Genomic DNA, 13,592 nt, shown 5'->3' with positions numbered 1-13,592 from the left:
TAATCCTATACTTAATTCTGACTCATCCTATTGCTCTGACAGGACTCTTCTTAACCTTTGCTCTGATACCAAGCTTTGTCACGACCCCCGCCCCATTCCCGGCGGGCCGCCGCGACGGTCCTAGGGTGCGGGTAGGCATAAGGCCACCAGCCACCGCGTAGAACCCTACTACCTATCAATCATCAATAGATCTTGAAAAAAATTGGCATGATACATGCACAAAATGATCACTTTTCCTATAGTGACCTGTCAGGATTATCTCAATACATACAACACACTACCTGTCAGAGCAGCAATCACATAATCTGTCACATAATAAACCTGGACAATATATAGCAATACATCATCTCAGGCATATAACTCATCTACACACATATATATATACCTGCTTCCTAATCCATCCATGGTCAAACCCATATCCACAACAGGATCTATGACTGTAACTATGCACTATATACAATAGAAGGTTTATAATACACCAAAAGGTATAAACCTCTATCTACATTATACTATACTATGGAGCGGCACAGCTAGCAGGCAACCACTAATCCTGCTCCTCTCTATACAATACCTGCCCTGCAATCAAAAACACCAAACTGGGGAGTGAGTATATAAATACTCAGTGAGTGGAGTAGAGAGTACTATGCACATGAGACAGAATATAATCATGGCTCGAGATGAAATCTCAAGATCAATAACAAGATGAACATGAATTCAATATAGAGAATATGGAGTGAATCATCACAATCCCAATCAACACATCTGGAGCACATATGGAATAATCAAGTAATCATATATGCTACCCATGAATATGCTCAATAGGTCATAGTACTGAATCATATAAATCAGGTGTCAATAGGCTGAATCATCAACAAGACAGCTATCGGGAGGTGGATTTTACGCCCCAGGCGAACCAGCAACAACTCCCTACTGCCATATAAATACATCGAATATGACACCACACCAATATGTAAATCATCACTAGACAGCTGTTGGGAGGTGAGTTTTACGCCCCAGGCGAACCAGCAACAACTCCCTACTGTCACATGCATATGCAGGATAAGACACCATATCGATAATGTAAATGCTAGACAGCTGTCGGAAGGTGGGTTTTACGCCCCAGGCGAACCAGCAACAACTCCCCACTGTCACATGCATATGCAGAATAAGACACCATACTGATAATGTAAATGCTGGCCAGTATCCAGGACAGAAATCCCTCTCACATCTATATACTAAACGGCACCTCGCGGGAATTCTACATCCGCGGAAAGCCATACTGCACCTCGCGGGGTCTTACTATGCCCGGCGGCAAGCAGAATATAAGTCGTAGGACCGGCCGATCCTACGCCTAGGGCCGTGTCCCCCCCTAGGAAGGGACTGGGTTCCGCCCACCCAGAAGGCTACTATGTGCACAAAGGCCGATGTTCAACCCCATCGACTATAGGTGTCCTGCAGATACTGCCAAGCCATGCATGAATGCCATAATGCACCCTCCCAATACTCTACTAAAAAGGAGTATGATCAAGACTACCACTCACTCGATCATGACCCAATCATAAACTAACATCAGGGTTAGGAGTGAGGGTCAAGGAAGTGCAATACAACTCAATATACCACTAAGAAGGCTCTACAAATCTTTGAAATGGAGGAAATGAAATCAATTTACAAAAGAAGTTATTTCACAATTTGGAACCAATTTAATTACTCATAAAAGAGTATAATCAAGCTATGACTCACAAGTCTTTAAAATAGAGGAAATGAAATCAATTTACAAAAGAAATCATTTCACAATTCAGAATCAATTTGATTACTCATCAACCCCTCGTAATTCCTCTCAATGTTCCCTCAAATGCATGTACAGAATAATCAAGCATGGAGAATCAAGATTATAGAGGAATCTACTACAATATCAATCAATATGCTCAAGTGGAATCAATTCACACTTGGCGACATTCATGAAAATGAATTAAGAATGCTCATAGTGCAAGGTACATGACTCCCACTCACAAGTCTTTGAAATAGATGAAATGAAATCACTTTACAAAAGATGTCATTTCCCAATTCAGATCCATCGTAATTCCTCTCAATGTTCCCTCGAATGCATGTACAGAATAATCAAGCATGGAGAATCAAGATTATAGAGGAATCTACTACAACAATTAATCAATAGGCTCAGGTGGAATCAAGTCACACTTGGCAACATTCATGAAAATGAATAAGGAATGCTCATGGTGCAAAGTACATGACTCCCACTCACCTGTCAATCCGGCACGGCCTCGATACGCCTCTAGAATTTTACAGTAGGCAGCAGGGGACTTCTTCCTCTTGTTCCCTAGCTTCTTGCCCAACTGTGACATGCATTTACAATACATTTAGTCTTGTATCAAGGGCTATAATCTACGTGCCAATTATAACATAGGAAACTTTAATTGATTCAACTCCTCTGTTCCCTAAATCTTTTCTTTTCTTTCTTCTTTTTCTTTTTAATTAATTAACTCACCATTTATGTGTATTAGGGACTCCTTTGCATGAGTACAAGGTCCCTTTTAGCTTGATCTAGGCTTAATACTCTATTATAGCATGAAATCCCCTATTTTCCACCCGGATGAACAGTAACCCGAACTGACAGTGGGTTACTTCATTCCGGTTTTGATCCACTTTCAGGACTCCAAATTTGATGAAATTTTTACCTAACATTCTACACTCACAGAGAATTCCAAAGAGATAATATGCATCATCATCGGAGGCCGTTTGACCCCCTAAATAATTCGCCGAAGTTGGGACTTCGACACAGTTTTTTCGTAGTGCCGGAAAAATTTGTCGAAATCCGATTCTTTCTCTTTTAACCACCTCTACAACCCTTATCCGACCCCTCTAGACTATATCCATCCTTTGTATAGCCTAATGTCATCAAAAGACTAGATAGGGATGGATATTTACCTTTTTCTTTTTGGAAATCGAGGTCCTTGCGTAGAGGGGAAGGAGATCTACGTTTTTCCCTTCAGCTAGAAGTGCAACCGGGATCTCCTTCCTCTTCCTTTCTTCCTTTCCTTTCCTCTTCCTTTCTTCCTTTCCTTTCCTCTCCTTCTTTTTCTTCCTCTCTGTCCGTCTGAGACTCCCCTGTGACTCTCTCTCGGTTTCCATCCAAAAGCCACACAAACCCCCTAATTAAATCACATCAAAATACTATTCATCTTTTGTTTAATATTATTAAATTCCCATTTTGCCCTTAACACTTCAACATATCTACCGTTATGCCATTAACTTTTGATTCCTTCCAATTTTACCCCTTATATCAATTTTAAAGGACTATTCTATCCCTTTTTTATATTAAAAAAAATAAAAAAAAAATTTGGGGTTATTACACATACCCACAATCTTGGAAAGTAGTCAGGGAGGCTTGGGGCATGCCGGTGTAGGGGGATGCTATGCAGAGGGTGTCACGCAGATTGGAGCTCACTAAATGCCGTCTCCGCAGATGGAACCGGGAGGTTGTAGGCAACATCTTCCGGCAACTAGAGGAGGTGGAGGTGTTGATTTCAGATCTCCAGGGGAGGGAGGATCGAGATGGGGAGCTTGAGGAGGTTGAGATGGCGGACCTACGACGTTACTTGTCTTCTCACCACTCGCTGTTGCATCAGCAGGAGACTTTCTGGAGGCAGAAGTCGAGGGCACAGTGGGTCAAGGAGGGGGACCAGAACACTAGCTTCTTCCACTGATCGACGGTCATCAGGAGGCAAAGGAACATGATACGATCTCTGAGAGTTGGGGCAGGCCAGCGGGTGGAGGAGGATTCTGCAGTGAGACAGGTGTTGTTCAATTTTTTTAGATCTAGATGGACGGAGGGAGGGGGGTCCTATGTGTTTGGTCAGCTCCCTAGGCCGACAGTTAGAGTTGAGGAGGCAGATAATGTAGCATTGATTCAGCCAGTGTCAGATACAGAAGTGCAAGAGGCGGTATGGGCCTTGGCAGAGGACAAGGCCCCAGGACCGGACGGATTTCCGCCCTTCTTCTTTCGGAGATATTGGAGCATCATTCGGAGATCAATAGTGGAGGCAGTGCAGCTATATTTCAGTCGGGCAGTGATGGCAGATGAAGTGATGGCAGATGACTGGCAGGTTACTTATATCACTTTGATCCTGAAGCGTCAGGATGCATCGGAGCCGGGCCACTATAGGCCCATTAGCTTATGTACTACTTTGTATAAAGTAGTGGCGAGGCTTATGGTTGGGAGAATGAAGACTTTGTTGCCTATCATTATTAGTGCTACGATTTTAATCTTGCTCTTTTAAAAAAGAAAATTAAACGTAGGATACCCCAAGTATAGGGTGTAGCAAAGTAATATTCTCGGTGAGACCGAGATCGAATCCACAGGGATTTGACAGTGAACAAAAACTAAAGGCTAAATAATATTCGAATTGACAAAATATAACTAAGGCATCAGGATTCAGCCTAGCACTTCATCATAGTTTTCTTAAAATCATCTATTATCTCAGTTAAATAGATTTAGTTTTATGGGCAGCATTACAGTAATTCTATTTTAAACTACAGGGATTTCTAAGCATCTGTTATACCCGGGGAAAATAACAAATCAAAAAAAATATATAAGTTTGAAATAATTTCTATAAATTTACTGCACCATAAATCAAAAAGAAAAACATTAAAATCCCATTGATGATTAAATGAAATACATGAAGAAATTGCTAGGCTTTTCCCTAGCCTTAGCTAGAGAAGATTTAGCTACTCATATGAAATGGAAACATTTTTATAAAAAGGAATTGTAAAGAATAACTTAAAATAAACATAAATCCCTTTTTCCTTTTTTTTTTTTCTTTGGTTCAGAAAACAGGATGCTCTGTTTTCTTCTCCCGGTTGCTTCCTCCCTTCCGTGGCCTCTTCTCCTCTCTCGCTCGGCTGGGAAAGAAATGGATGTTGGCTTCCCTGGTTCCGTGGCTTCCCCTCGCTTCCTCCTTTTCCTCCACCGTGTGGTTCTCTCCTTCCTCGTCGGCTGATTTCCCTCCTTTCGTCCGGCTGGAAAGATTGGAAGAGGAGATGCTCCCTTCTCGCCTCCCGGTTGCTTGCTCGGCTGCCTTCTTATAGCATGTTGAAGAGGCCGAATGAAACGCGGCTGAGATGCGTGGTGGAGGGAGTTGCGAATATGGGAAGACTCCTCGTGGATGGAATTAATTTGCTGGGAACGGCTGGAAAACGATCGGATGCATGGAATACGTGGATGGCCGTTGGGGTGTTGAGAAGACTCCTCGGCTGGAAGCTCTATTCCGAAATGGATGATCCGATTGCATGTGCTGGGAGGTCTCGGACGGTTGGAAGATGCTGGGAAGCTCCTCGGCGTTAGGAGTTTGAACATTGAAGAAGTTTGAGCTGCAGTCATTGATGTTGGATTTGTGGATAAGCTGAGAAGAAACGGGGGAGACGGAAGGACTCTGATGAATGCTGGGACATTGCAGACGTTTGGGAAGTTAAGAAGACTCGGCTTGGGACTCTTCTCCTCCGATGGCTGCTGGCCTCCTCCCTTTCCGTCGCACGCTCCACGCTTGGATGAGCTGGGAAGAAACAGGGGAAACGGAAAGATGCTGATGAGATGCCATTTGGAATTGAAGAGCTGGTTTAGCTTAGGTCTCTTGGGTCTGATTTAAGTCCCTTGGTTTTGGTTTAGGTCCCTTGGATGAGATGCCATGATGCTTGGAATTGAAGAGCCCGTTTGCATGTGCATGGAGGTCCACGGTCGGTTGGGAAATTGGAAAATTTCAAAGCCCCCATGCTGTGGATGTTTGGAAAATTTATTGAGCTTGGGCTGCCAGGCATTGGGCTCAAATCCAGAGTTACTGGGTCTCTTGGATTAATTTCACTCAAACACAAATAAAACATTAATTAATTAATTTTATTAATAAAAATTAACTATAATACTAATTAAGATAATATGAAAATTATACTTTTGTACTCTCATCACACCCCCCAACTAACTTATTGCTAGTCTCTAGCAATTTAGTGTGAAAATGATAAAATGAGGGTGCAAAAGTATTGTTTATTTTATTAATATATATATCAATATGCATGAATTAAAATAAATACTCACTTTCGTAGAGCATTACGATTGCACTTAGCACGTGCAACAAGCCGTTAAACCCCTAGGTTACCCTAGTGGACGAGTGTTGTCTCATGAGGGTTTGCAGTGATGTTACCCACAAACATCGTTTTTAAGTTAGAAGATACTTTAAAACATAGCAACTCTTAAGGCAAATGTAAATGTGACGTCTCAGAATACCTATACCTCCACCACAATTGGGTACCCTTTGAATTCTACGTGCACTACTCAAATTCACAAATGTTAACTACTATTTGTTAGCTCCCGATCCACTAAATTTTCTGAATATCACATGTTATTTATCCAGAATGGTTCGCATATAAAAATGAAGTTATCAATCCCAACTAGACATCCCAGGTACACAGAGTTCTAAAACAATGGAGTCAAACCAGTCATCCACACGTCACTTGGTTTAAGTTTAACTAACTTACTCATGTTTAATTTATTTTTTTTTATTATTATTATTATTTTTCTTACATAGTGACTACAACAGTCCAACTCCATTAGGCTCTAGTAAGGTCCATGTAACGAGCTTTGGGTCAATGACTCTTGATCCAGTTGGCTCAAGGCATTAGGTGAAACACCCCTCGGACTTAATTACTCGAACCAGACTACGCCACGAGGCCAGACTAGTCACTTATTTCAGTCATTTTCACCTTTTTACGCGAACACTTGCTGCTTTGTAGGCAAGAGGCCCGGTTACTCAGTGAAGACAAACTGTATTATTTCTCTCTTTTTTTTTTATTATTTTTTTTATTATTTTTTTATGTAACGTGACTGTATTGTGACTATAGGTCAACCAAGGTCAGAACATAAGGCACCCAGGTGATCTAGCCGGGAATTTCAAACTCAATCTTTATGTGAAAACCAAATCATGAATTTTAAGATAAGGACACTCGTACTTCTTTTGCGAATAAGATCAACAAATAAATAGGTAACACAAGTGAACTCCTGAGGCTTTCCTATTGTCATTGGATACTTGTGTGGGGATCTAATAATAGGTCTCTAATAAGTCATAATATGCTCCTTGCCTTAATAGCTGCACATGTTTATTTCTTTGAAAAATATAGTGGTAATTAAATGCAACAAAATATATGTTTGTTATTATTATTACTATTATTATATTTTTGTATTATTTTTTATTTATATATATATAAATATATATATATATATATTTTTAAATAGAGTTTTTTTTTTTTTTGACATATATGACAATTGGTATGATATATAGAAAAATATAGTAATCTCTCCCCCCAACTTAAATTCAACATTGTCCCCAATGTTTCAACATGAATGCATTAAATATGATAGTATGAAGGATAATAAGGCTGAAGGTTGGAATTTACCTGATAGAATGACTGCACACTGTTGTTGCTCACCAATTGTCATATGAAAGAAAGAAAAATTATGTACAAACAAAGGATCTCTAGCAGATATAGAGATCAATCCTGATAAACAGGATCTCCCAGATTGGTCGATTCAACTTCTGGGGTAAAGTTGTCCAAAAATAACTTCAAACGTTGGCCATTTACTTTAAAAATATAACCGGTGTTTGGATTCTCTATCTCAACGGTTCCATACGGATAAACAGTTTTAACTATAAATGGACCAGTCCACCTAGATCTCAATTTTTCTGGAAATAAATGAAGTCTTGAATTATACAATAGAACTTTCTGGGAAGGCTCAAATATTTTTCTCATAATATTTCTATCATGAAAGATTTTCATTTTATTCTTATAAATTCGAGCATTCTCATATGCTTCATTCCTGATTTCCTCTAGTTCATTAAGTTCAAGTTTGCGTAGTGCACTAGCCTTATCCATATCAAAATTAAATCTCTTAATAGCCCAGTATGCCCTATGCTCCAATTCCACAGGCAAGTGATAAGGTTTGCCAAAAATAAGACGGTACGGAGACATACCAATTGGACTTTTAAAAGCAGTACGATAAGCCCAAAGTGCATCAGTTAAACGCAAAGACCAGTCTTTGCGATTTGGGTTAACCGTTTTTTCCAGAATATTCTTAATTGATCGATTGGATACTTCAACTTGTCCACTTGTTTGTAGATGATAAGGGGTGGCGACTTTATGGGTGATCCCATATTTTCGCATTAAAGCCTCAAAAGGCTTATTACAGAAGTGTGAACCCCCATCACTGACGATGGCTCGAGGTGTTCCAAATCTGGAAAGAATGTTTTCCTTTAAAAATTTTAGAACAGTTTTGTGGTCATTATGTTTGCAAGGAATTGCCTCAATCCATTTGGAGACATAATCCACAGCTACTAAGATGTACAAATTTCCGAATGAAGGAGGAAATGGGCCCATAAAATCTATTCCCCAACAATCAAATATTTCGATAATTAAAATTGGGTTGAGGGGCATCATATTCCTACGAGTTATCCCACCTAACTTTTGACAACGCTCGCAAGCTTTGCAAAAGTTATGGGAATCTTTAAACAAGGTGGGCCAATAGAAACCGCACTGTAAAATTTTTGCAGCCGTTTTCTTAGCAGAGAAATGACCACCGCAAGCTTCAGAATGACAAAAGGAAATCACACTAATAAATTCGTCATTAGGTACACATCTCCTAATAATTTGATCTGGGCAGTATTTGAAAAGATAAGGATCATCCCAGAAAAATTTTTTTATTTCAGTCAAAAATTTTCTTTTGTCTTGTTTATTCCAATGACTTGGTAGTTCACCTGTGACTAGAAAATTTGCAATGTCTGCAAACCAGGGTGAAGATGTGATCTCAAACAGTTGCTCGTCAGGAAAAGTGTCTTTTATGGGTGAATTGTCTAAGGAATCTGGAAGAGTGAGACGGGACAAGTGATCGGCTACTACGTTCTCTACCCCCTTTTTATCTCTTATTTCTAGAAAAAATTCTTGAAGCAGAAGGATCCACCTAAGCAAACGCGCTTTAGCATCCTTTTTTGAAAGAAGGTACTTAAGGACAGCATGGTCAGTGTAGATAATGATTTTGGATCCAATCAAGTAAGACCTAAATTTGTCTAGTGCAAATACTACAGCAAGTAGTTCCTTTTCCGTAGTGGTGTAATTCTTTTGTGCACTATTTAAAGTCTTACTTGCATAGTAGATAACATAAGGCTTCCTTTCTTTTCTTTGCCCTAGAACTACCCCAACTGCATATTCACTAGCATCACACATAATTTCAAAAGGAAGCGACCAGTCAGGTGGTTGCATGATGAGAGCAGAGGTCAGCAAGCTTTTAAGTTTATCAAAAGCTCTTTGACATTCTTCAGACCACACAAATTGGGTTTCCTTTTGAAGGAGATTACATAAGGGTTTAGATATTGAACTAAAATCTTTAATGAATCTCCTATAAAATCCTGCATGACCCAAAAATGAGCGTATATCTTTGATAGTTTTTGGGTTGGGTAAGTTAGCAATTAAGTCAATTTTAGCCTTGTCTACCTCAATTCCTTCAGATGAAATAACATGCCCGAGAACAATTCCCCTAGTTACCATGAAATGGCACTTTTCCCAGTTTAAGATTAGATTCTTCTCCTCACACCGAATTAAGACTAGTCTTAAATGGTCCACACAGTTTTTAAAAGAGGAGCCAAAAACCGAAAAATCATCCATGAAAACTTCCAAAAAGCGCTCAACCATGTCGGAGAAAATACTGAGCATGCATCTTTGGAAGGTTGCAGGAGCATTACATAATCCAAAAGGCATTCTCTTGTAAGCAAATGTGCCAAAAGGACATGTAAAAGTGGTCTTTTCCTGATCTTCAGGATCAATTGCAATTTGGTTGTAACCTGAATAGCCATCTAGGAAGCAATAATATTTATGACCTGCTAACCTTTCTAAAATTTGATCAATAAAAGGTAGAGGAAAATGATCCTTCCTAGTGACAGAATTAAGTTTTCCTATAGTCAATGCATACACGCCAACTAGTGGGGACCCTAGTTGGAACTAATTCATTGTTGGCATTTTTGACTACAGTAACACCAGATTTTTTCGGGACCACTTGGGTTGGACTTACCCATTTACTATCTGAAATTGGGTAGATCATACCCGCATCCAGAAGTTTCAGAACTTCTGCTCTAACCACATCCCTCATGTTTGGGTTTAATCGACGTTGAGGTTGACGAGAAGGTTTGGCATCAGCTTCTAAGTGGATTCTATGAGTGCAAATTGAGGGACTAATTCTCTTGATATCAGCAATTGTCCACCCTAATGCTCCCTTATGTTCCTTGAGAATTTCTAATAATTTTAATTCCTGATTTTGTTCGAGTTGGGATGATATGATCACAGGAAAGGTCTCTTCTTGACCAAGGTATGCATACTTTAGCTCAGATGGTAAAGATTTTAGCTCAAGTTTGGGTGCTTGAACACTAGATGGTAGAGGACTATTGTTGCGTGTGGGCAATTCTTCAAAACAAGATTTCCACCTATCTGTATCCAACAAAGGAGCTGAATCTAATATAGCACTTATTTCTCTAAAGTTTTGGTTGATATCTGTATTTCCGAAATGAGTGAGGCATGTTTCTAAAGGATCAGAAGAAAGAGATGGGACAAGAGCATCTTCTACAATGGAGTCGATCAGATTAACTCCATGAATTTCATCATTTTCATTGTCATTATCGGGTTGTTTACAAATATTAAATATATTAAAATCTATAGTCATATTTTCGAATGACATTTTCATTATTCCATTTCGACAGTTGATCAAAGCATTGGAAGTAGCTAGAAATGGGCGGCCTAGAATGACAGGTATTGGAGTGGTACAGTTCATGACAGGCTGGGTATCTAATACTATGAAGTCGACTGGAAAATAAAATTTATCAATTTGGACAAGTACATCCTCGACTACTCCTCTTGGTATCTTTATAGATCGATCAGCAAGTTGGAGAGTAACCTTGGTGGGTTTTAGTTCACCAAGTCCTAATTGTTCATAAACTGAATAGGGCAGTAAGTTAACACTAGCACCTAAATCCAGAAGGGCTCGTTGTATCCTGAAGTTTCCTATGATGCAAGATATGGTAGGACAACCAGGATCTTTATATTTAGGTGGGGTGTTGTGTTTGAGAATAGCACTCACCTGTTCAGTTAGAAAAGCTTTCTTTTGTACGTAAAGCTTTCGCTTTATGGTACAAAGATCTTTTAAAAATTTTGCATAAGATGGAATCTGCTTAATGGCATCTAATAGAGGAATGTTAATCTTTACTTGTTTAAAGATTTTCAGAATTTCTTGATCAGGTATTCCTTTTTTAGCTGCAAGCAAGCGCTGAGGAAATGGAGCAACTATCTTGTGATGCAGTATTGGATCATTTTGTTCATTATCATCTTCATCATTCTTTTCAATAGATTTTTTAGGTTTGTCATCTTTTGTTGGAATTTCTTTGTTAATTATTTTTCCGCTCCGAAGGGTTGTGACAGACTTTACTTGCTCAAATTTAGGTTGGGATGAACTTGCTTCATGGACCTCATGTTGACCCTTTGGGTTAGATTGAGGTTGGGCTGGAAATGTCCCTCTTTCCCTAACATTAAGTTGAGCCTCAATTCTACCTACAGAATTTTTAAGTTCTTGGAGCTGATTTATTTGAGTCTGCCCTTGCATGAAGGTTTGCAAAGTATCTTCAAGGGATTTCCTATGTGGTGGCACATAAGGAGTAGGAACAGAATTTCCTTGAGATTCATTGGCAGTGGGTCCATGTCTCCAGCTAAAGTTAGGATGGTTTCGCCAACTAGGATTATATGTTTCTGGAAATGGTCTTTTATAAGTATTGGTGAAATTTGCTTGATCATGCAACACTTCTTGAAAAGCAGGGATTGTAGGACAATCCTTGGTTACATGTGCATTACTCTCACAAATTCCACATATACTTTCAACAATAAGTTGTGCTTTTCCTATATTGGCTTTGCTTAATTCCATGGCTTCAACCTTCCTAGTCAGATTAGCAATTTTTACATTGACATCATTATCATCTTTTATAAGATATATTCCTCCTTTTGCATTAGGTGCTATTTTTGATTTTTCATTTTTATCTGTTGTATCCCAAGCTTGTGCATTTTCTGCTAAAAGATCAAAATAATCACAAGCTTCATTTGGTTCCTTACTCATGAATTCACCATTACACATCATTTCTACAAATTGTCTCATATTGGAGGACAAACCATCATAAAAGAAACTAATGACCCTCCAAATTTCATATCCATGATGTGGGCAAGCAAGGAGAAGGTCCTTAAATCTTTCCCAACACTGAAAAAATGTTTCTCCATCTTTTTGTGCAAAGTTCATGATATTTCTTGTAAGTGTGTTTGTTTTATGTGTTGGGAAGAATTTCTTTAAAAATTCTCTTGTCATTTCTTGCCAGGTAGCTATGGTCCTAGGCCTTAAGGAGTGTAACCATGACTTAGCTTTTTCCTTTAAAGAAAAAGGAAATAACTTAAGCTTAACTACCTCTTCAGTGACATCATTGAAATGAAGTGTTGAACATACTTCATCAAATTCTTTCAGATGCAAATAGGGACTTTCAGAATCAAGTCCGTGAAACTTTGGAAGTAATTGGATTATTCCTAGTTTCATGTCAAAAGCTCCTGCAGCAGTAGGAATAACCATACAGGATGGGGTACTGGTCCTAGTGGGTTGTAGATAATCACGAAGCGTTCTAATAGGTAAGTCATCTTGAAATTCATTATCTCCCTGATTACTACCATTATCTTCCATTTGATTATTTGAATTTTGAACAATTAAATTTTTATCTTTTGATTCAACTCGAAATAATCTATTTGTTTTATCTCTTTGCCACAACCGCATATACTGACCAATTAACCAGTCGACTTTTTTTTAATTATTATTATTATTAATTATTTATTTATTTATTTTGTATATATATATATTTTTTAGAGTTTTGGATGAGTATGAATATTACCTAAAGCTATGAATATTGACACCCTGCTACTAAAATTATTCACAATCAAACAGTATCAAAGCATAGCACCCTTATTTCTAATGTTTTCCTAAAAATTTCTAGACAGCTCCTAACTGGTTTGAAGAGTACACTTAAGCCTCCAATCCGGTCTGATAACCTAATCGACCAGGTAAGCTCGCAGGTAAGTGGAGGGGTCACAATGCGTATAGCAAAGGTCCCACTTAAAAACCACTTTCCTCGAACAGAAACTGTCTCCCTTTAATCACTTAGAGGGACAAAGCTTGCCTAGACATCGACCGGGGTCATAGAGCGAAATTGGTGCAACTTTCAGTGGTCTTCGTCCTATTGAGCTCGATTATCCTTGGGGCCAACGTCTAGTTGATTTTAATTAGGCTTAGGATATTTATGCACTTGGATGATTTTTGGGCTAAGGACGAGTGATGAAATCCCGACCTTATCTTGTTAATGGGTTCAGCCCTTAGATTATTTTATGCAAATGCTTTATACTATATGCAACAATCAAGAAGATTTTTAACATTTTATGTCATGACATTAAATTGCATTTGAATAGTTGATCAAGCA

General features: G+C 38.8%; 1 protein-coding gene and 1 non-coding gene across 2 annotated transcripts; one reads left to right on the top strand and one right to left on the bottom strand.

Annotated features, from left to right (window-relative positions):
- Positions 1-3,925: 3,925 nt before the first annotated feature.
- LOC120111181 lies at positions 3,926-12,796 on the bottom strand (the record flags this gene model as incomplete). The annotated part of the gene is made up of 9 exons (XM_039127740.1): positions 3,926-4,114; positions 8,071-8,641; positions 9,020-9,077; positions 9,648-9,904; positions 10,353-10,836; positions 11,014-11,257; positions 11,489-11,920; positions 12,020-12,235; positions 12,710-12,796. Coding segments are annotated over 9 exons (2,538 nt in total), but the record flags the coding sequence as incomplete, so codon positions are not given.
- On the top strand, positions 12,288-12,394 carry LOC120111246. Its single transcript, XR_005512323.1, has one exon. It is a non-coding gene; the product is annotated as a small nucleolar RNA R71 (small nucleolar RNA).
- Positions 12,797-13,592: the final 796 nt, after the last annotated feature.

This window comes from Phoenix dactylifera, chromosome 6 (assembly GCF_009389715.1).
Source record: "Phoenix dactylifera cultivar Barhee BC4 chromosome 6, palm_55x_up_171113_PBpolish2nd_filt_p, whole genome shotgun sequence".
Classification (NCBI taxonomy): domain Eukaryota; kingdom Viridiplantae; phylum Streptophyta; class Magnoliopsida; order Arecales; family Arecaceae; genus Phoenix; species Phoenix dactylifera.
Note: the sequence above shows the minus strand (reverse complement) of the source record. Positions and strands in the feature narration are given on the sequence as shown.